Source organism: Crocodylus siamensis, chromosome 2, assembly GCF_052110815.1.
Source record: "Crocodylus siamensis isolate JL-2025a chromosome 2, ASM5211081v1, whole genome shotgun sequence".
In the NCBI taxonomy this organism is placed as follows: Eukaryota; Metazoa; Chordata; order Crocodylia; family Crocodylidae; genus Crocodylus; species Crocodylus siamensis.
In genome coordinates this window covers 228133913-228155003 of record NC_143396.1, presented here as the reverse complement: position 1 = coordinate 228155003, position 21091 = coordinate 228133913, and the positions used below count along the sequence as shown (strand labels likewise).

At 42.9% G+C, this 21091-nt stretch overlaps 1 protein-coding gene across 5 annotated transcripts in view; it reads left to right on the top strand.

The window, feature by feature from the left end:
* The window catches only part of DPF3 (double PHD fingers 3), a 238363-nt gene that overhangs the window by 96399 nt on the left and 120873 nt on the right, over nt 1-21091 (top strand). For all 5 annotated transcript variants that reach the window (XR_016440300.1, XR_016440299.1, XR_016440298.1 and 2 more), the window contains exons 2-3: nt 4681-4841; nt 10175-10282. Coding sequence is in view for 2 of the 5 variants with exons in the window: in XM_090033272.1 (XP_089889398.1) it covers nt 4681-4841; nt 10175-10282 (269 nt within the window). In the remaining 3 variants the exon portion in view is untranslated. The remainder of the gene's footprint in view (nt 1-4680; nt 4842-10174; nt 10283-21091) is intronic.

The following is a 21091-nucleotide window of genomic DNA, read 5'->3' as shown; positions in this document are numbered from 1 at the left end:
TGTCCTGACGTGAGTCCTGGCTTTTAGTATTACTGTCTCTTGCTGTGGATCTTTCAGTAAATCCAAAGAAACTTGAACTCAAAGAGACGTATCCCTCTTGGAAACTATACAGCCAACAGGAGTTTGCAAAGACATGAGACAGGATTTTTTTTAATAAAACAACTTGTATTAGCCAACTGGAATGCAGTATTGTAGGCTCCTTAGGTTAGGATGGAAAAGCAAAGCTTATACATGGCACTTTTACAGGTTCTTGTGGGGGGGGGGCAGCACTTTAATTAGAGTGGCTCTCAAAGCCACTCTGTGATGTCTTGTGTATTAGCATCCCTGATCTTAAAAATGGTGGCAGGGGCACTTGAACTAAAGCTCGTTTGATGAGCTTTAGATAAAGCATGCCTGCCAGCACTTTTAAGTATGAGGATGCTGATACATGAGACTCATGAGGCTGCTGGAGTGTGGTAATTGCCATACTCTGACATGCTGGAATTCCAGTGCATTGGAGCAGCCTTTGTGTTCGTGTATAGGCAATCTAAGTGCCCATGTTGTCAGCATTACCTGCGTCTCTAGCCACTAGTGGCAAGGACTCCATCTGCCTCCTGGAACTGACCATCAATCACAAAGTTGTTTCCAGAGTGTCCTGCCTCCTCAGTTTATCCTTTCTAGGCGTAGTCATAGTATTTTAAACATGTTTTGCTTCCCTTCACCAGTTAGTTCTGAAAAGTGGATGGTCAATAGCTGCTCTTCCATTGAATTTCTAAAGTAACTCCTTTACATGGTGGCAATTCTTGATAGTTCTTTCCCAAATGTCTGTGTGACCAACCCCCATCTTTCATTCCTTGTCCTAGAGAAGTAATAAACCTGTGCAGTCCTAGTAGGTCTTCCTGGTTTAACTTAAACCAGAGTCCCCCAGCATCCCAGATGCTTTGCAGCCCTGGACTGGGCTGTCTGCTCCAGAGCAGGGCTGGCCCCACCCCTCTGCTCCCTAGCCGGAGCTCTGGCAGGGACTGTAGGTTCAGCAGCATCTGCTTGGCTTCCCCCTGATTCCCACCCCCCCCGCCACCACTCCCTACTCAGGCAGGGTTTCCTGCTCTCTCCTTTCCCAGAGCATGGACCATAGCCAGTATGTGCTATGCTAGCTAATGCTTAGAGGTGTCTGTGTAAGGCAGACAGGACAGTGTCTGCTTAGAGCTTTTTGGAGCTAATCAACAGGTCAGCTGGTAATGTCCTTTTTCCCCTTCCTTGAAAAAAGCTGTTTAAGAAGAATTTAAACTAATGAGAGAGGCTTTTGTTTTTTTGATGGGGTGCTAAACACTGTAGTATCAACTCCTTGCTGGCTCTCTGGCTGGTCAGGAGCAGAAAGGGGGCGGGGGTGGTGCTCCATAATTGGAGCATCCTGCTGAGGCCTGGCCATGCCCCCCCTCAGCTCATCACTATGGAAGGGAAGGGAGGGCTTGCCCTAGTGCCCTCCAGCTTCTAGCCTGAGCCACTGCAGGGATGTGTCTACATTTTCTCAGTCCAGAGGGAATGTCTGTGCACTTGCAAACTGGTTCAGCCCTGCCAGGTTAGACTGACTTTCAAAGATTGAATCAATTCAGGCTCAGGCTTTTTGAATTACTGTCCCTAGCCAATATGATAGTGTATAGGGAAACTGAGCCATGCATACTTTTAATTAAAAAATAATTTAGAAATTTCCCAGGCAACTCGCTTAGAAGAAGGAAAACTATAGTTTTGAACCAAGGGTGTCAGACTTGGAGAGCCAGAGTATAAAGTTCACTCAGTAGATGTGAACAGATATCTGTGTCAAATGTATGTAAGTTGCCAACCCCTAAATAGGGAATAATAAGAAAGAAGATGCTAACAATACAATTTTTTTCCACATTCTCTACAATCAGTGTTTATAGGAATGAGAAGCAGATATATAAGCACAGATTAGGGAAACTAGTTGTAAAAATATGTAATACCAGATGATTGAACTAGAAATAATGTTTACAATCAAATTCACTTTTCACTATAACTTGCGTTTGGTTACTTGTTCTTCATGGAACTTGGTCAGTGAAAATAGATTGGTCTTCCAAAGCTTTACTTAATTCTCTTTGACTCCTGATTTCCCTTCACACCTTTTGTTTTGTCTATTTAGAACTTTTATTCTTTGGGACAGAAGTTATGTTTCACTTCTGCATGTCTGGTCCCTACAGTAATGCAGTCATGAACTTCTAATAGCATTCTTTTCTCTCTTTTCTGCACGAGCTGCCATAGTCAGTCTTATAGCACTGGGGATGATGTTTGTATTTAAAGAAAACACACACACTGCTTCAAATTGAGCTTCTTTTAAAAAAATACTGACAATTCAGAATGGGCCAAATTCTCTCTTGTTGTAATTTCTGTGAAGACCAATGTAAAAATTAACAAGCAGACAAGCAAAAACAAAACCGCAGAGCAAAACAAAAAGGTCATAGATCAAGCTGTTTTTTGTAAGGTGCAACTGACATTATAAAATGTGGCTTTATTTTTCAAGCTTATTTTATTCTGTTCATTCTTAGTCTTCAGAACTAGAGTTGGACCAAATCCTTAGAGTCCAAATATGCAAGTCCCAACTTCTCAAGAGTCTGAGTAGTTCAAAATTTAGGGTTTTTGTTTTGTCTCATTATGAAGGATCCAACTGCAAAGTTCAAATCAGGAGGCAAACTTTCCTACAGTTCAGAGGTATTTGGACATGTATGTAAAAGAAACTTTGTTTTACAGGGGGGAAGCTCACATTTAAAAAACCTTAGATTAAAATATCTATCCCCCAAATAAACATCGCTCTCAGCAGAATTACACAAAGGATGAATTTGACCCACTAGCCTGTCAGCTTTTACTAATCATTAAATGCATTGGATTTTGGAAAACCTTTTCTTCCTCCATAGGAACAACACTTGCACACTTGACAGTGTCACTTTAGGCCAAATATTTAACATTCAAAGATTTACAATTAATTTTAGTCTTGCAGCAGGATGGAAACTGAATTAGTCTCCAGCTAGGGCTCCTATCCTGGTTGCTGTAGTTTATTCTTTTGAGTTTTTGTTAATACAGAATGGCTGGTAATCCTCATATTTCATTGTTGGGAGGAATTCTTAGCACAAAGAGAACCTATGCAATGGGTGACAGCTTGTTTTTATCCAGCTTGTATTCTTTTTCCTATAAAGACCTTAGTTTTACTGAGCATCCCTGGTTTAATATGGGAAGGAATTTCACGTAGTACTTCTGGCTCTCAGGCATTTGTAAGAACTGTTAATTTTTGATCAGTTTGAGTCTCCTGGTTGCTAACATTGATTACAGAAGTGTACAAGCAAGCCAACTTTAATTACAGCTTTTAGTAAGCTTTCATGTCTTCTCAGTCAGTCTTCTTCTTAACAGGCCATGCAACTTTTCTTTGCTTCTCTTCCCTTCCCTTCTGGAAAAAGGGGCCTGGGATTTGTCTCTTTGGGTTCTGTGTACAAAGAACTCTCTCTGTATGTAGATCTTTGCCCTGCATGGTCTCTACATCCATAGCACCCTTACTGACACTATGCAGATGCCCTTCTCCTTTAGCTCAGCGAGGAAGGGGCCACCCCAGGTGCTGAGTCTAAGGCTAGTGGTCAGTGGAGGAGGATGGGGCAGTGAGAGATCACATTTGCCATCCACATTGTCTGCTGCAGGAAACAACTGGGCAATCTTCAAAAAAGCTGATGAAGTCCTGAGGCTGTATTAACTCTTGTGTGAAGGCCTTTTGTGCGGTGGGAATCTCTCTTTCTTCTCTTCCCTCACTTAGGGAAAACGCTAAGAGTCAGTTGCTAGCGCCTTGCTGAGGAAGAAGTTCCAGAGGGTGCTAGGACCACGGTGGATGTTGGGGCCCCACCACTGGGGCTTATTCCATGGACAGGGGTGTTTGGTGATGGACTGGGGAATGATCTGATGGGTAGTGGAATGACTTGATGGAAAACTCATGAAAGAAACCTTGTGGGACTTTCCAAATGTGGAAAGCTGAGAAGGGGAAAGCTTTCCACCCTGACCTCTGCAGTGATAACCCTGTGCCCTTATGGATGTATGAATTTGTTTCTTTTATATAATTCTATATGAAGGACCCCCAAAACACATTACAAACTATGGGCTAACAATCCATACTCTTAGTGTATGGTAATACTTAACTCTTTCATTCTCTTGACCCTGACAAGGACCACAGACAGTCACCCTTGTTCAGGGGATACACATCTCCAGATGTTCAGTGTGTGCCCTGCCTGGAAGCTTGAGTAGAGTGCTTTTAAAATAGGACAGCTTTTTTAAAGTTTCCCAGTTGTTCAAAGCACATTGGAGGTTGCTATAACATTAGAAACAAAACTATTGGTTTTCTCTCTGGACTGGCCGTGCTAGAAATAAAGTACTTTGTCTTCCATTACCCAGAGTCATCTCGTTTCTTGACTGATAAGTGTCTCGTTCCCCAAATGTTTACTCTTTTCATGACTCTTTGCATATCGTATGCTTCAGGAATGCCCTCTGCCAGAAAGCTATTCAGGTTAATTCACATATTTGGGGTGAATACATGAATTAGCACAAATTTAGCTATTGATTCATTTTTAAACCTACCCTCTGTCCCCTTCTTTCCTTGCCATTTTCAGGGAGGTCAGACAAATCTCTCTTATTCTCTGCTCTCTCCTCCTTTGTCAGACTCGGGGACCAGTTCTACAAAGAAGCCATCGAACACTGCCGCAGCTACAACTCCCGGCTCTGTGCTGAGCGCAGTGTCCGCCTTCCCTTCCTGGATTCGCAGACTGGGGTGGCTCAGAACAATTGCTATATTTGGATGGAGAAGAGGCACCGGGGACCAGGTAGGCACATTCTGTGTGTGCATGCATGTGCAGATAGTAGGCCATTTATCCCTCGTGGGGTTTAATTACTAGAAACTCAAACTGTTAAGGGCCACATGCAGGAGAAACTGGCTAAACCTCCCTACCTAAGGGGATTCCCCTTGGTAACTAGAGAGAGTGGATCCTAATTATTCTTTCTCTCTATCAATAGATGTGATTGTTTGATGTGAAAGATTCTAAAGCTGCATCATCATATCTATTTTATTCCTATTGATTTGAGTCCATGGAAAAACAGAAGAACCTCTACTCTAGAGAGCACTGGAAATATTCTTATAAGAGGTGGAGACAGTTTCTTCTATTACTGCTGGGATATTGAGAATGAAGAGCTTTATTGTTCAACAGGAAATATAACGTTGAGGAGATATTATCTTTTAAAATTTACATTGTTCCACTGATTGGAGCAGGGGATCAGGATACAAATCTCAGTCCTAGTTTCAGTTCTGTCTTGGTTATCTCTCTTTACCAGACTGTTTTGCAGAAGAGTTCTGTTGGCTAGATCACACTCTGTAGCTGATGCTGAACCCCCAACATGTGTACAGCTCTGGCAGCAGAGCTTCTGATGTTTCGGGGAGCAGCAGTATCTTGCTGCTGCCAGAACTGTGTTCACACTAGGGAGACCCACCATGGTAGTGTGGCTGCCATAGCTAAAGCAGCAGCAGTTCCTGTTGTGCAGACGGCCTGTGTCTCAGTTTCCCCATCTGTACAAAGAAGATGATAGCTGTATCTTTACATAAATGTTGAGGACTAAAGGCCTGATTGAAAGTGCATTGAAGTCAATGGAAAGATGCATTATTTCAGCAGCCCATGGATCAGGATCTAACACATTAATGTTTGTGATGCAGCTTGAAATCCTGTGGAGGCAGCTGGCTCAAACCCTGAGGGTCTCACTTAGACAAAATTCCCAGTGAAATCAATGGGAATTCTGGCAGATTAAAGGCCCTTTATTTGTTGGGAGGATAGATTGTTTGACACGTTGATCTCTGCCAAATTATTTTTCCCCCAATATAGCACAGGGAAAATGTGTTGGGGTTGGCTGAGGGTCTTCATGGAACTCATATGTCTGTGTGCAGACTCACACATTGTATCCTTATAAATGGATATCAGCAGTCTCCATCACCCATTCCAGAGGTGTGGGATAGTGTGACTGACCTCTCTGAGGTATGGCTTCTCCCAGATACCTACTGAGAAAGTACTCCTTTCATGCTGTTAGGTGGAAAGACCAGGATTTTCATTGGCCTTTTAATAATGCAAGGTTTCTTGCACTGTGTACCCATCATGCATACTAGCAGTTAGAGTAGGATTAGGCCCTAACTAGTCAGACCTTACAGAATCCCTCTGAAGTGAGTAAGGGGATCTATCTATAGGGTATCACATCACCCACTACTGACATGCAGAACACTGCCATTCCTGGTGTAGGATTCAATAACTGCTGTAACAATGCAGAGCATCACTAGCCAGTAGTTTTGAACAAATACTAAGGAATCTCTTGTGCTATTGGAAGTGCTGGAAGAATGTGGTGTGTCACAACGTAGTCACATGGCTTGAGATTTTCCTGAGACTAGAATTAAACCTTCATTTACAAGAAGTCTCATAAGATCTCTCATGGGCACAGTTGGTTTTTGTTTCATCTGGAAATTCCCTATTCCAGAGGGTTTATTCTTTGGCAAAACTAACATTTTTCCCCTTATTTTGAAAATAATTTTACCCAAGGAATTTCTGTTCTTGCAGCATCTGGTTATGAGTGAGGTGCTGCTATCTTTATCCATTTGAACTCAGTCATAAGCAGGTAGTCATTCAGTAGATATACAAGCTATGTTCTGGGAGGACCTACAAGGCATATGCTACCAGGCAAGTCTTATACAGGACATACAAAGACATCTGTGTTTATGGGAGGAATTGCTGGCTAATGTTTCACACATGAATAAGATCCAGGAGATCTGGTTCTGTTTCCTAGCTCTGTTACTTACTGTGCTATCATAGGCAAACCTAGCTGTCTTATTTATACTTTGGCCCCAGGTACCCCTTAAGTTTGTGAATCTGTAAAATGGGGACAACAACCGTTCCTTTTCTTGCTGGGCTGTGGTGAGGACCAGTTAAAAGGTAGGGCATGCTTTAACAAGAATGTAAAACAGATCAAACACCCTATGTCTGCATCAGCTACCAAGTCAGAGACCTTTTTATTTTAAATTAAAATAATTTAGAGAAAAAGAAGTAGCCCTTTTCCCCCCATAACCATTTGGCTGCTTAATTTCTTTTATCTCATTTCATACCCCTTTGGGCATCTCTGAGTCATTCATCTCTTGTAGCTCTGTTGTGATGGGACATAGTAGTATAAGTGTAGGTGTTTTCAAGCCACACAGTGTACTCCTGAACCCAATGAAAATTCTCCACTGGCTAGGCAGATGTTCAGTTTTTATGTGCTTCTGTTGTATTTACTTTCCTCTGTCCATACCCTGAAGGACTGTTTGGGCAAGACAAAAGAAAAGATAAAGAACCTCTTTTCACAAGTTCAAGGTTTAATAGAGGGAGCAGAGTCAGGATCCTAGTGCATAAACTTGTTTTCTTACAGTTCTCTTTCTTAAAGGAATTAGAAGGCTGCCTCTCATGACAAACAGCGCAGGGTTAATTTTACACCATGCTGCACATAACTCCCCCTTTTTCCCCTCGTTCCCCAGCCTTTCACACAAGCTTTGAGTTATGACTCTCCTCCGCTAATGAGATAAACAACATAACTCACTGTAGGTCCTGCTATTTCCTCTGTAAGCAAATGGTTGGAACCTTCTGTGGTTGCCCTATAAGGCACGAGAGTGCAAAGACTAAGGAGAGCAAGAAGTGTACACATGCTACCATGGGCATGGGGAAGGCTGTTGGGAGGCCATTCTCCCATACCTCACTTCCACATTAACACATGGGAAGAGGGAGAGGGAACATTCTTTTCCATGCAGGTTGTATTACGTTTGTTTATTTGATACAAATAAAAGGTTGTGTTTTGTTCCAAATTTAGTGGCTGGCTGCTGAGAAGGCTTTGCAGGTGTCTACTAGTAGAGGACTCACCTTAAGAGAATCAGGGAGGGTCCATTTGGAGGCCTGCTGGAGTCCACCTGGTGTTGGGATTGGGCTGGTGATTCCCAGAGAAGAGGCATTCCTGCATTGCTTTTAGTTGGGCTTTCCGCATGTTGGGTGCTTCACCATCCTTGGCTGGAGCCTAGAAATGCTGATGTGTGAGAGAATGCAAAAGAATTGCATTGGAGCTTTTCAGGTCTCACTGAAAGAAAATAACAAAAGCAGTACAGTGGACCAAGGTCCAGGTGTTCTGTTCCTTGTTTCAGCCACATGACACATCTCAAGGGGCCAGGGCAAAGAGCCTGAACTCCTCCTACTCATTCTGGTGTATGTGAGAGCAATCCCGCATCGTGCTAAGCTGTGAATGGCTCTTGCACAGGTTACATCTGTGGAAGGGTGAGGGTCCTTGCATGCTGCTCCTTCCCTTCAGTGACCAAAGTCAGAGCGAGACACAATCTGCACCACTATAATAGCAATTGTTTATATTGGTTAATGTTTGCACACCATCTTGAACGTTTGTATCAAGCGATGTATAAGTGTTATGTATTCATAAGGTTGTTATATTTAAAAGCCACCTACAGACTAGCAGTGTCACTGAAATGCATCATTTTATGGGGTAGGCTGTAACATGTAACAACTGTCACACTGCCCAGCAGGGAAGGGAAATTGTTGCTAGGGCCACCAGAGTCAGTCTCCATTTTTACAGACAGTATCGAGGGATGCTTAATATCTATGCAGGGCAGACAGGAACCTCTTACACCCTGCAGCCATGCAGTAAATTACCTGGTGCTCAAGAGCCAGAGGAGTGGGGTGAGCCTGTTGGGGGCTTGAACCTATGTTCTTTGGCACTTAAGATATTTCAGACCGAAAGTTGAGGCCACACTTGCAACATTTGATTTGCCCCTTCCTTTGGGTGGGTAATTTGTTTTTTTTTTACAAGTAAGCAGGATATCATGTTTTTTTGTCATCATGATCTGGTTTGGGAAGTTGATTTTATTTCTGGCCTGGTAAATATTCCTGAGTGTGTGAGGCTGGTTCGTGCCCCGCCACTCCCCAGGCATCTCCATACATTCGTGATGTTATGCATTATTGACACAGGCTTCATATTGTCAAGCTCCTCATGGTCACCATTTGTGGCTAAGATGCTAAAACCACCTGTGTCCTATCTTTTATATTGTTTTGGATGAAACATTTCCATTTCCTTGAAGGACAGCAAGGCTGGGGACTGTGACATTACCCTTTAGCCCCTCTATGTTGCCACAGCGACAGCAAGAGGAACAAAAGAACAAATCCAGAATCGGTGTTGGGAGGGGAGGAGAGAGGAGGGGGCATTGGGAAGGGTTCTCTTTTTACAGGCCTGACTCTTCTAGGTCCTGGGTGCTTTTATTTGTCACTGGCTTCAGTGGGAGTTGAAGATGCTTCTCAGCACTGGGTGCTAGATATTCAGTAGTTCTGATGTACTGGTGATGCCCGTCTATGTTGTGAAGGAGGAACAAAGCAAAGTGTAGCTTGAGTGTTTCCTAAGGGCTGTATGGCATGTGATTCAGGGCAGCAGAGGTACAGGCGGGAAGCAGCCAGGTGTGATTGCTGTGGTTTAAATGTTGCTGCTAGATCTTTTCACTCATGAGAAGTTTGTGTGTGGGACAGCGAATAAGGGCAGAAAAGAATCTGTTTTTAACCAAAATCCAGAGACCTGGGGACAGAGCAGGAGGAAATTCCTGGCCTTGTCAGTGCCTTCTCATGCCCCATTGGGCCAAATCCCAGAGACCTAGGCTCAGTCCTACTCAGGGGACAATGTGCTCCCTGAACTGCCCCCTCTACTCTTGTACCAGTTTCCTGTGCTTTGTGCATCCTTTCTCTCCCAAAGGGGCCTCTGTACCTAGGGTGGAGGAGAAGGTTGTATTTGCCCCTGAGCCACTTTGGAGAGAATGAAATTCCATTTATCCTGGAGAGATCGCAAATAATTTCCATGCAGCTCTGGTTACAGTGAACAACTGCACAGGGTGAAGCATTTTTGTGAGATGTGGATTTTCTGTCAGCCTGATTCCAGAAGGTGCTGAGTAGCAGCCGGAGTGCTTATTGTCTTTGGTTGCCGGCGCTGCTTTACACGATGCAGGATTGAGCTCTACAGAAGGGGGTAGTGGGAATGGAAAAAGCAAAGATGCCAGAGAGAAGAGTGGGGATTTGCAAACCCAGACAGGACTGATTATTTTTTGCTTTTAACCCTTCAGGCCTGGCTCCGGGTCAGCTGTACACGTATCCTGCTCGCTGCTGGCGCAAAAAGAGACGCCTACACCCTCCAGAGGATTCCAGGCTGAAGCTGCTGGAAATTAAGCCTGGTAGGCATTTGTTTCTTTCTCTCTGTGTGTCGTGGATCAGCTGAAGTCTAGTGCACACACAGTACTGGCATTTAGGCCTCTGCTTGTCTGCCCACCTTCTTCCTTTCCTTTGGGAAATTTGCTCATGTCCATTGCATCTTATTTTACTTACAAAAAATGCATACACGCCAAATTTTCCCTTGCTGTAAATGGGTACAACTCTTATTGAAATGAACAGGAGCTGCATCAACCTCTGCCCATTAATCTTGTCTTCATAATTCATAATGTTATAGAAGGACAAGTGGGCAGCAGTTAGCACTTGTAGGTGTTAGCAATCTGAAGCATCACTATAGTGGTGCTGTTAAGTCTTTGCTAGGAAGAGGCAAGGCCGCTGTTGTGTGTGTGGAATCGTGCACTGTTAAGTTTGTATAATTACTAACACAATGAGGCTAGGGCTCTGTAAGTGCTACCACAACATAAATTAAATTATAATAATCATTGGGAAGAATAAGCCATAGGACGTGTGTATATGCGTTTCACTCCCTTTTATTTTTGCTCTCGTTGCCCCTGTGCTCTTCCTTGTCACTAAGCTAATGTGAAACAGGGATTCTGGATGCTGAATGAGTTATTGTAAAACAGATGTGGAAGAACTGCAGCTGTGTCAGGTAGAGCATAGTGTGGTATGTTCCTTGCTGCAGATAGTAATAAAGGCTCACTGTCTTTAGGGTCATATATTTATGAAGAAGAGGGAACACATGCATTCACAGCTGCACGTAGTATTCAAGAGGAGAGATGCAGCCAGCATAACCCCCCTCCCCACCTTTACACACACACACACACACACACACACACACACACACACACACACACACACACACACACACACACACACACACACACACACACACACACACACACACACAGTTTGACAGCAGATGGTGTCTGGGACTGAGATATGAGCACCAAACCTTGGTAACCGGTTTCTTTGTAGTGACTTAGTGAAAAAAAAGATACAGAACAAAGTCTTGGTTTCAGGGATTTTAGAGGCATGGTTCTTGCTGACTGCAGTGGCACCAGATTTTAGCTCTATCTCCCTGTGATGTAGCACACACTACCAATTAGCTGGATAAAAGGAAGGCACTAGCATAAAATCACGAAGTCAAAAGCAATGGGCTGTTCCTGTGAAAACTGGTGTAAATGAGAAGTAATTTTGTTAAAGTCAATAGAGTTACACTGGTGGGAAAGAGAGGAAGCAATGTCCCTGGAAGCCCTTTCATCAAATTTTGCTATAAGGTAAAGTTACAGCTTAGGTGTAAATGGTGGAGTAGTGTCTTATAGTCCTTTGTAATGCCCAGACTGGTGCAACTCTCATGCCACAGGGCAGAAAGGGTCTGTGTGGGTCCAGTGTATGTGGGTGTGCAGCCAGAAAAGTCTGTTGGCACAAAGGTATAAAATAATTTCTGCCCAGGCTCCTCTAAATGCTATATACAGCCTTCTTGCAGCCCAGGAGTGTCACTTACTGCTTTCTTGCATTTCCACAGAATGTCAAATCAATAAAAGTTACACTGCTTTGCCATTAAGACCTGTTTCTTAGCCAGTTTATATCCAATGATCAGCTCTGGTGCCAGTTATATTACTAAATAATATTACCTGGTATACACCCTGAGAAGCGTTAGCTACTTCCTGCTCCAGTGGGCGGTAAAAGGCATACATCTTCTGGAGGTTACTATTAAAGCCTAATACTGGGCATATCATTCCTGTTAGACTGTCTGTGTCCCTTATAACCTCTGTCTGCCATGTTACCTTCAACAAAACAATGTGAACATGTGGAAAGTATTGTTGTAGTTTAAGATTGCCGAGAGAAAGACAGATGATAGATAAAAGAAAGATCCAGAGAAAGATGATACATATATAGTATACCAGTTATACACCTACTGGGTGTGAGCTGAATTTCATGGCTTTATCCTAGCCAGGTTTGGACTCTAGGCATGGCTTATATCTGTTCTCAGCAGTAGCTTGGGCATAATAATGTGCATGTAATTGATTTCTCTATAGAAATTGGTAGATTGGTTTATACATGAGTGCCTACAGGAGGTACCAGCAAGAACCTCTGTTGTCAAGTATCTAATCCTAGTTGGGCCTTACATTTCTTTTTGTTGTGTTTTATTACTTCTTCTGGTAGAACCTATGATTTTTACCTTTTCTACAAACACACAAGAAGTGCCTATGCCAAAGAATTTACAATCTAACATTCAAATTGTATGTGTCCTAGGACTGGCTTGTAGCAAGGCTTTTGGGCAGCTTATTCTAAAGACCACACAGAAAGTTAACACAGCACCCAGACTTTTTACATAGTTTGTTGAAGAGCTGAGGCCTAGGAATTTCATTGGAATTAATCACAAGCATTGGCCAGCTGGACAGTAATTAGAATCAAGCTATTGTGTAGCTAATTGGACAAGAGTTCAGATATATAATAAATTCTGTAATGATAATAATGTAATTAAAATAACATACTTTTGCCCTGGATGACACCTTTCATCTATAAATAATAAAATATATAACCATGTCTCAGCCCATGAGAGTATTATACTTGATAATGCAACAGCTTAATGAATAAAACGAGCATATTGCAACATAAATGCCTTTTAGTGCAAAAGGCAAATGTATTAAGGTATTTTCCTTATGTCAGTTTCTGCTTTCATGTTAGTGTGAACATTCTGCAATTAATGATGCTCTTTGTGTCTGGTGCACGGCTTCTGAAATTTTGTTTGTGAAATGTTTTCATTTAACAACAGGTACTGTTTTTACATTGTGATATAAATTCTCAATTGCTGTTTCTACAGCAACCCTTGGACCCACTTCTTGTATGGTCATTGTAATTGCATGTGGGTGCACAAATTGCTCTAGTAAAATCATATGATCAACAACAACATAGCAATTGTCATGTTAATGCTAAATATGAAAACGGAGCCATGTTGTCACAGGCCTGTACCAGACATGAAGTACTACCTAAATTCATTTACGGTAAGTTCAGTGAATGACAGCACAGTCACCATTATTCGTTTGTATTTCCAAACAGTTGTGAATATATACAAATCATTTTTGACATTATTTCACTTGTTCTGGACTCCATCTTTCAGTGGTACTTTTCATACCTTTCCAAGTCTTATGGCTTAAGGGCAGTCATGTTTTCATCATGATAATTGTAAGAGGGCCCTGATTGAGACCCTGTTACTAAAGGAACAGGGGCAGCTGAAGACAATTACAACATGGGGGTTGGTCCTGCCCACGGAGAACCAATGAGGCCTGGACCCGAAGGATAAGGGGGAGAGAAGGTGAAGAAGAAATTGCCTTTGGGCACAAGAGGACAAGCTCGGGGTTAATTGAGACCCCAGGAGAGGAAAAGTGGAAAAGGATTCTGACCTGGGATACCAGAGAGAGCCATGAGGTTGGGACTCCAGAAGACAGATCAGATACAAGAGGGAAGACTGCCTGGGTAATTGAGCTGTATTTTGGTGAGTGCGGGGAGAAGTGGAGCTGCACCGCGGGCTGGAGCTGCAGTCGGCATTAAGGACTGGGGAGTCTACGCCGATCTGAAAAGACAGCGGGGAGGAACGACCCCTGCCCAGACCCCTAAAAAGTCCGGGGAAGCCAGAACCCATCCCAAGTAGGGAGAGACACTGAGGGTTGAGAGGGCAAGCCCCGACTGTGGGAGAGCCGCGGAGCCTGCATGCCGGCTGGTGGAGAAAGACGCAGGCTGAGGCTGTAATAAGCTGCTAATGAGATAATTAGTGGCGGATACCGGGATTTTGTGGGGTACTTACCAATTGTATTAGTGGACCGGGTTCAGCCCCGGAGACTTGGGGGGGGGGGCAGGGCTGAGATCGGTCTGTAGGAGTGCTTCCTCCTTGAAAGGGGGTTCCTATAAATGTCGGGGAACAGGGCCCCAAGGTCACGGTGACTGGGGTGGCAATCGGATACGAACAGGTGGGATTACTGGCGTGGAGTTCAGAGAAAGGGACCCGTAGTGGATAACAACAAGGTGGGTTTATTTGAACTTACACTTTGATGAAGCGTAGGTATGGTATTCTTCAGTTACAGTATGAAACAAACAACAATAAACGACAGAGGGGTCTTTTGGCCCACGAGGTTTGTAACAAACCCTTGCTTTCCACCAGCGGAGCCAGTCCGGTGATGGGTGTGGCTGCCCGTCACTAGTCCCAGGGCTGGTCAACAGTTCATTAACGGGTAGGACAAACAGACAAAACTGTAACACGTAGGTCAATAACCGGGGTCGTGACGCCAGTCCCAAATGGACAACCGGATAGTTGATGATGAAAGCCGAGGTCGAAAGCCAGGTAAGTAGAGTCACATCGAGGTACTGAGGGTGATCCGGAAGCGAGGTCAAAGTCAAAAGGGAAAACAGTCCAGTAACCGGAGAATCGACATAGGGATCCTATGACCCCAGCTGACTTCCTGCCCTTTGGGCAGGGGGCTGGACTCGATGATCTCCCGAGGTCCCTTCCAGCCCTGATGTCTATGAAATCTATGACAGGATGAGGAGATTCCAAATCGTAGTCAAGGATGGCGAATAAATCAATCGGAAGCTGAATAATCAAAACCGCAATTCCTATCAATTAAGGACACGGAGTGCCAATCAAGGGAGAAGATCAATAGGCCTAGGGGCCTGACTGAGAGACAGTCCCTGCAGCACCAGCCTCTGTCTCCAGCCAACCCAATCCCCTCCCCCCGGAGGTGCTCACAGAACTTTTATCTGAATTTAGTGGCCAATCAGAACGCTCTCCGCAGAGAAATTTCTAGTCCAATTACCTCATGTCAGGTTCTGACTGAGCATGCTCTCAGTCAGAAGCTGACACAGTCTGAGCATGGGTCTGTGGGGAAAGTAGGTCAACAATGATTGACAGGCCCGCAGGTCACCCGGGGGGCAAGGGCTGGGTGAGCCTTGGAACTTTCCACTCACAGAGTCCAATATGCATGTCAGTCTCAATCTTCAGTGTTGGCAGCATCTAATCAAAATTTTGCTCTGACAATAAATAATGAAGAGAAAAGAGCTGAATAAAAACACCTGCATTATACCCGATCCAGCATGGTACTTCCTGCGGGTACTCTCTCAAATATAACCCCCCTTCCTCCCTATTTTTATTAAGATCCAAGTACTGGCAGGTGAGAATGAAGAGACTTTGGGGGTTGCTCTGTGCCTACCCACTGACAATAATGAATGGGGGCTGTTAAAATATTAACATATTACATCCTAATGTTCAGATGCCAAGTTCTTCACTTCTTCACAATGATTGAAATGTGGAGTGACTCCACTGGAGTTCATGGAACTACACTAGAGGTTTGCAGCAGTGGACTGGGTGCATATAGTTAAGGAATCAGGGTATATATACACGTGGCTTTTAAGCAGTAAAATGAGAGAGGAAAATGTTGAAAGCATACTGGGCTGCATTAGTAGGAGTATTGCCAGCAGATTGAGGGAAGTGATTATTCCCCTCTACTCAGCACTGGTGAGGCCACATCTGGAGTACAGTGTCCAGTTTTGCTCCCTCGCCCCACTACAGAAAGGATGTAGACAAATTGGAGAGAGTCCTGCAGAGGGCAATGAAAATGGTTAGTGAGTTGAGGCATATGACTCATCAGGAGAAGCTGAGGGAACTGGGCTTATTTAGTCTGGAGAAGAGAAAAGTAAGGGAGGGGAGAGGTTAATAGCAGCCTTCAACTGCCTGAAGGGTGGTTGGAAAGAAGAGCTAGACTGTTCTCCATTGTGGCAGATGACAGAAAAAGGAGCAATGGTCTCAGGTTGGCACATGGGAAGTTTAGGTTAGGTATTAGGAAAACTTTTCTCACTAGGAAGCAGGGTTTGAAATATGCCCCCTGTAATCACGCCAGAAGAGATGAGAACCCTTCCCCCCCACCCCCTGTTGAGGATGGTCCAGCTTTGAGCAGGGGGTTGGACTAGATGACCTCTTGAAGTCCCTTCCAACCCTAATTTTCAATAATGTTATGATTCTGAAAGTTTTCATGCCATCTCATTGCTCTTCTTGCTGGTGGGAAGTACAGCATAAATTTGATGGTATGGAGTAGTCTGTGTTTTCAGTTGCTTATATTGACCTAACAGGAAGTAGGGAAGCCAGGGATGGCTGCCAAGGTTTTAGCTCTCATTTGGGACAAAAGTCTAACACATTTTAATAAGGCATGCATGATATGCACCTGTGCATCTGGCTGTGTGTATGAATGCCTCGGCATCTGTATTTGAAAGCTATAATGTTCTTTCCAAGCCTTCTATGTTACCTGGTTCTGCAAGGTATTGATTTCCTTTTGGAAAGAGATTGTGCCATCAGGTCAGGAGCTCAGTGCCTCTTAAAAATAGGCATGCTTAACAGGACAGTGCCACATTCAAAAATCATATTTTCAAAAGATGGTTTAATTATTTATATTATTATTTATGCACTAGAAACTCAACCAAGATTTCTGGTAAATGCTGAGAACCCAAATAATAGCTTCTAATTGAAAAAGACATGACAAACAAACAATGGAAGAAAGAAAGAATGCATTTTTTTTACAAATGGAGAAGGGAGTCACAGGGTTAGTCAGTGGTTTGACCAAGGTCATATTGGATGCCTCTGGCAGACCCAGATTTTGAGCTCAAAACTAAGAATAGAACCCAGATCTCCTGAGGCCCGATCCTATTCCATAATCACAAAACCATCTTTCTCTGCTTTTCTTATCTGTGTTACTGGTAACACCTGAGAGCTGAAACCTGCTCCCCACCCCCCCCGGAAAATCTAATGTAGCATGTCTCTCAGCTAGACTAATTACAACAGGCTAGTGAATTTCACTTCTGATTCTGGTCATTTTCTAATCCATGGGTGTCACAAATGGTATGGGGCAGCCTCTGCATGGCATGTGACAAATCAAGGAGGGGACAGGCACCACAGTGACAGATAAAGCGGGTAGCTGAACGCAAAGAAGCAAATTTGGGCAGGAGCGCAGGGAGGGGAGCAGAGAGCAGAGCAGCAGATCAGGCAGGGAGCACAGAACTGGCAGCAGAAAGCTGAGCAGCAGATTGTTTAGGGAGAGGGAACTGGAGAGGCACTTGGGGAAGGTGTGGGGCTAATTTGTGGCCTGCCTGCCAAAAAGGTTGGCCTCCACTGTTTGAATCAATTGTACTTTTAGTTCTCATACAACAGCACAAGACTAAGTTTTAGTTATAAATGTTGGAAGGAAAGATGTACTTTCTATAAAAAGCATGTTTTTACTGAAAAAAAAATCCTGGAAACTTTAACAGGGCCATGATTAAATTTGTAACTGAGTTTACAGTGTTAAAACAAAATAACTCCCTCCCCACAAGATGGTAATGGTGGCCTCTACCTAATATCTTCACAAATGGTCATATCGGAATCAAAAATGGCAGGTTAGAACTAATGGTAAATTAGAATATTTCTATAAAATGTAAAGTGTATTAAACAAGATGCTTTTGAATTGAGATGCTAAAATAAATAATTGCTCACTAGAGTTTAATTTTTTTTATATGTGCCAGCAAACCTAAGTTCATTAATGTAAATTTTTGTGTAGAAATTTGTTTCAGGTTTTTTAATTGGTTTCAGATTTTCTAAATATTTGCAGCTGGAAAGCCTCCTACTTTGGGCCAAATTAGATACAATACTTACTAGATGGCAATGACTTTTGATTTTTTGATGATGGTCTATATTTGGTTTACTGGTGAGGAATCCTGTACCTTATTACCAATGCAGCTGAGCTACATAGTCTTCCCCCAAAACCTTAAACTTAAAATGTTTCTCATAAGCAGTTTTTCATTCAAGAACTTCTGCATTTTTTAAAACTCTCCTTCCATTATTTGTGACACATTCTTTCATAGTTAAAAATATTTTTTTCCAGATGATTTTGTTTTCCTTTCCAACGTGATAATTACCAGTTGTACCTTCCAGCCCTTCAGTTTGTTACAGAATTTGAAATGGACCCTACTTATTTCTACTTTTTTTGTTGGCTTCTGCACAAATAAGTGCTGCTGCAGGGCCAGCAGAGGGAGCAATAAATAGTGTGTTGTTAGTACATGCAGGGCCTAATTCTGTTTTCACTTAGCCTGTTGTAAGTCAGAAATGACACCACTGAAGTTTGTGCAATTACAGGAGTGTGAACCCAGTGGGAAAGAAGAATCAGGCCTTTGTGTATATTTATTTTTTTAATAGATTTCTCTGTAATAGGAATGATGTGTGTTTTTATTTTTTTAAAGAAACAATACTCGTTATGTGGAGAGTGAGTTTAATGAAACTAGCAGACTTATGGTACAGTTAGGTCAAATGTTGGGTCTGGATAACATATGGGCTTGCAGAATTGACCATTACCATTTTCTGGGCTTACCTGCATAACAGGCCTGAATTTCCTCAGTAATTCCTGTATCAAGCACTAACTTCTTGCCAAATAGTAGATATCTCAGTTTTTCTTTGATTTTTCACCCAACACTCGGTAAAAGACAAGCATGGAGATACTTAACACTCAATAGGTAAGAAAATGGGTTAATCTTAATTATCTTCAAGCATTTGATAGTGTGTTGCAGGGGTCATCAGCATTTTGTAGCTGGGGGTGGGGAGGTCATCTGAACGGAGTATAGTTTCCTGTGTGGGCTGCTTCCAACTCAGCCAGCACCGTGGTATGCCAGAGTAGGGAGCTGCGCAGTCACAGTTGCATCCTCTGTTGCTGCTTCTCACTACCACCTGGGTGAAGCTCCCCACCACCAAAATGCCCCAAAAGCCCCCTGGCTCCATGGGCTTGATAAAATGGCCAGATCCAGTACACGGGCTGTAGATTGCCAACTTCTAGTGTATAGTATAGTATAGTATTCCAGAAGAGTTTCATACATGACATGCATGTGGATGTGGTTACAGCCCCAGGCTTGTACAGCACATACCTATATACAGAATGTTTCTGTATTGCTCTGCTGTGAAGTTTGGCCTAATAAGCTGAGCACAAGACTGTGAGCAGGAACTTCTGAATTGGTCAGAGCATTTCAAAATATTTTGGTATTTGAAAGAAAAATAGAATGTTTATTATGTTTTGCAGAATTCATAAAACCCCCACTTTCATTTTGTTTTTCAGTCAGCTTTCTGGGGGTTAGAGAAATATGTATGAAAATGTAGGAAAATTTCACTGACATTCTTTCCCATTTTTTCCCCAGATGAAATTTTTTTTTTTGCTTCTGAGCCTTTTGCCTATGCCCTTATTTAGGTATTGCTTAACTTCAAGCAAGGGATGAAGTTTGTCCCTATTCATCTGAACACTTAAGCTTGCAGATGACCAATGAGTCCAAAAATGATACAAAATCAGAACGATAGACTCTAGCTGTTATACTGCCTCCATCCACTTTATTTGAAAGAAATCTCCCCTTCAGAAAAGAAATACTCCAGTCGAATTCTCCAACCAGTTTATATTAACTTTGTTTTGGTGAATTAAGGGACCCAGAGAATCTGGCCCATAAGACTTTCTACCCACTTGTGTGCAGATGTAAATGAGAAGACAAGGTGTGAAGCGGAAGTGGAACATCTACATCTCTCTGCCTCAGTTTCTGTATCTGTACACACAAATATTGGCACTTCAGTTTTATTTTGCCTATCATGGAAATATTGCAAGGGTTAATGAAGGAGTGTCTGTGAAGCACTTGGACATCTTCAAATAAAAAAGGACTGTGTACATTTGAAGCAAGTTGGTTTTCATGGGTTTTCCAGCACCAGCATAACATACTTTGGTTACTGGCACACAGCCTTGCAAAACTATCATGAAAATTTACCGGCTCAGAAACAATACTTGCTTATCTCTCCCAACCATGATGACAGTGAAAAAGCAACTAAATCATTACAGAATCATCTGAAAAACTGACTCAGTGCAGGTGAGCCAATAAGGACAATTTTGCATGGCTGACTAGGCATGGTAGATGTTGTAAAGGTGGTTCTGATTTTGCCCAGTGTAACTCTTCTTGCTTCACACTGGCCGCTGATGAACTGGCCTTCTGTGAGTTATGCATTGTGTAGCTACCATGGCTGACTAGGTTGTGATAACTTCTCCCCTAAGGGAATTAAAGCACGTACAGTCCTTGCTGGATGTGGTTATCTTCTGATAAGCTGCAACTTCTTGCCTTCTAATTTAATTCGTTAGGTTCAAGGGCATAAGAGTGAGAGTGAGCATGTAGTATTGCCCTAAATGGAATTTCATGATTTTGCAGGTCTGAAAATCAAACAACCCATTTCTAGAGATGAGTGAATAATGCCCTGTGGATAATGTCATCAACATAACCAAGCCAATTTTTTCTTTCTATTTCCTGAATATCTGCAGGTACAATACTATTTCTGCAGTTTGTCATTGGAATTTATGGGACTCACTTTCTGTCCCTTTCTCCCCCTCTCCTTCTTTTGTGGTTTGATCTGGAACAGGTCACTGCAAGTATTTGATACTCTGCGTTTGCAACTGGAATTGCATTGGTTAGCTGTGATTGTCACACAGATCACATGGTATTATCTCTGTTCCTTGCCTGGTTAAGCCACCTCTCATAATTAGGGGGAAGGCTGCTCAAAGAAGCCACTAGGGCTTTGAATTGCTTAAAGGTTTGATTTGAGGCCCGTTGAAGGCAGACATCCACTGGCTGTAGCGCACTCTGAGTCAAGCCAAGGCAGAAATAGATAATGAATATTTTGGAATTTTAGAGAATGCTAATTATGTACCTTTCTGAGCTACCCAGGCTTTTCTCAAACAGGCTGAGAAAATGTACACAGTGTGTCCAGTCACCTTGGGTTGTGC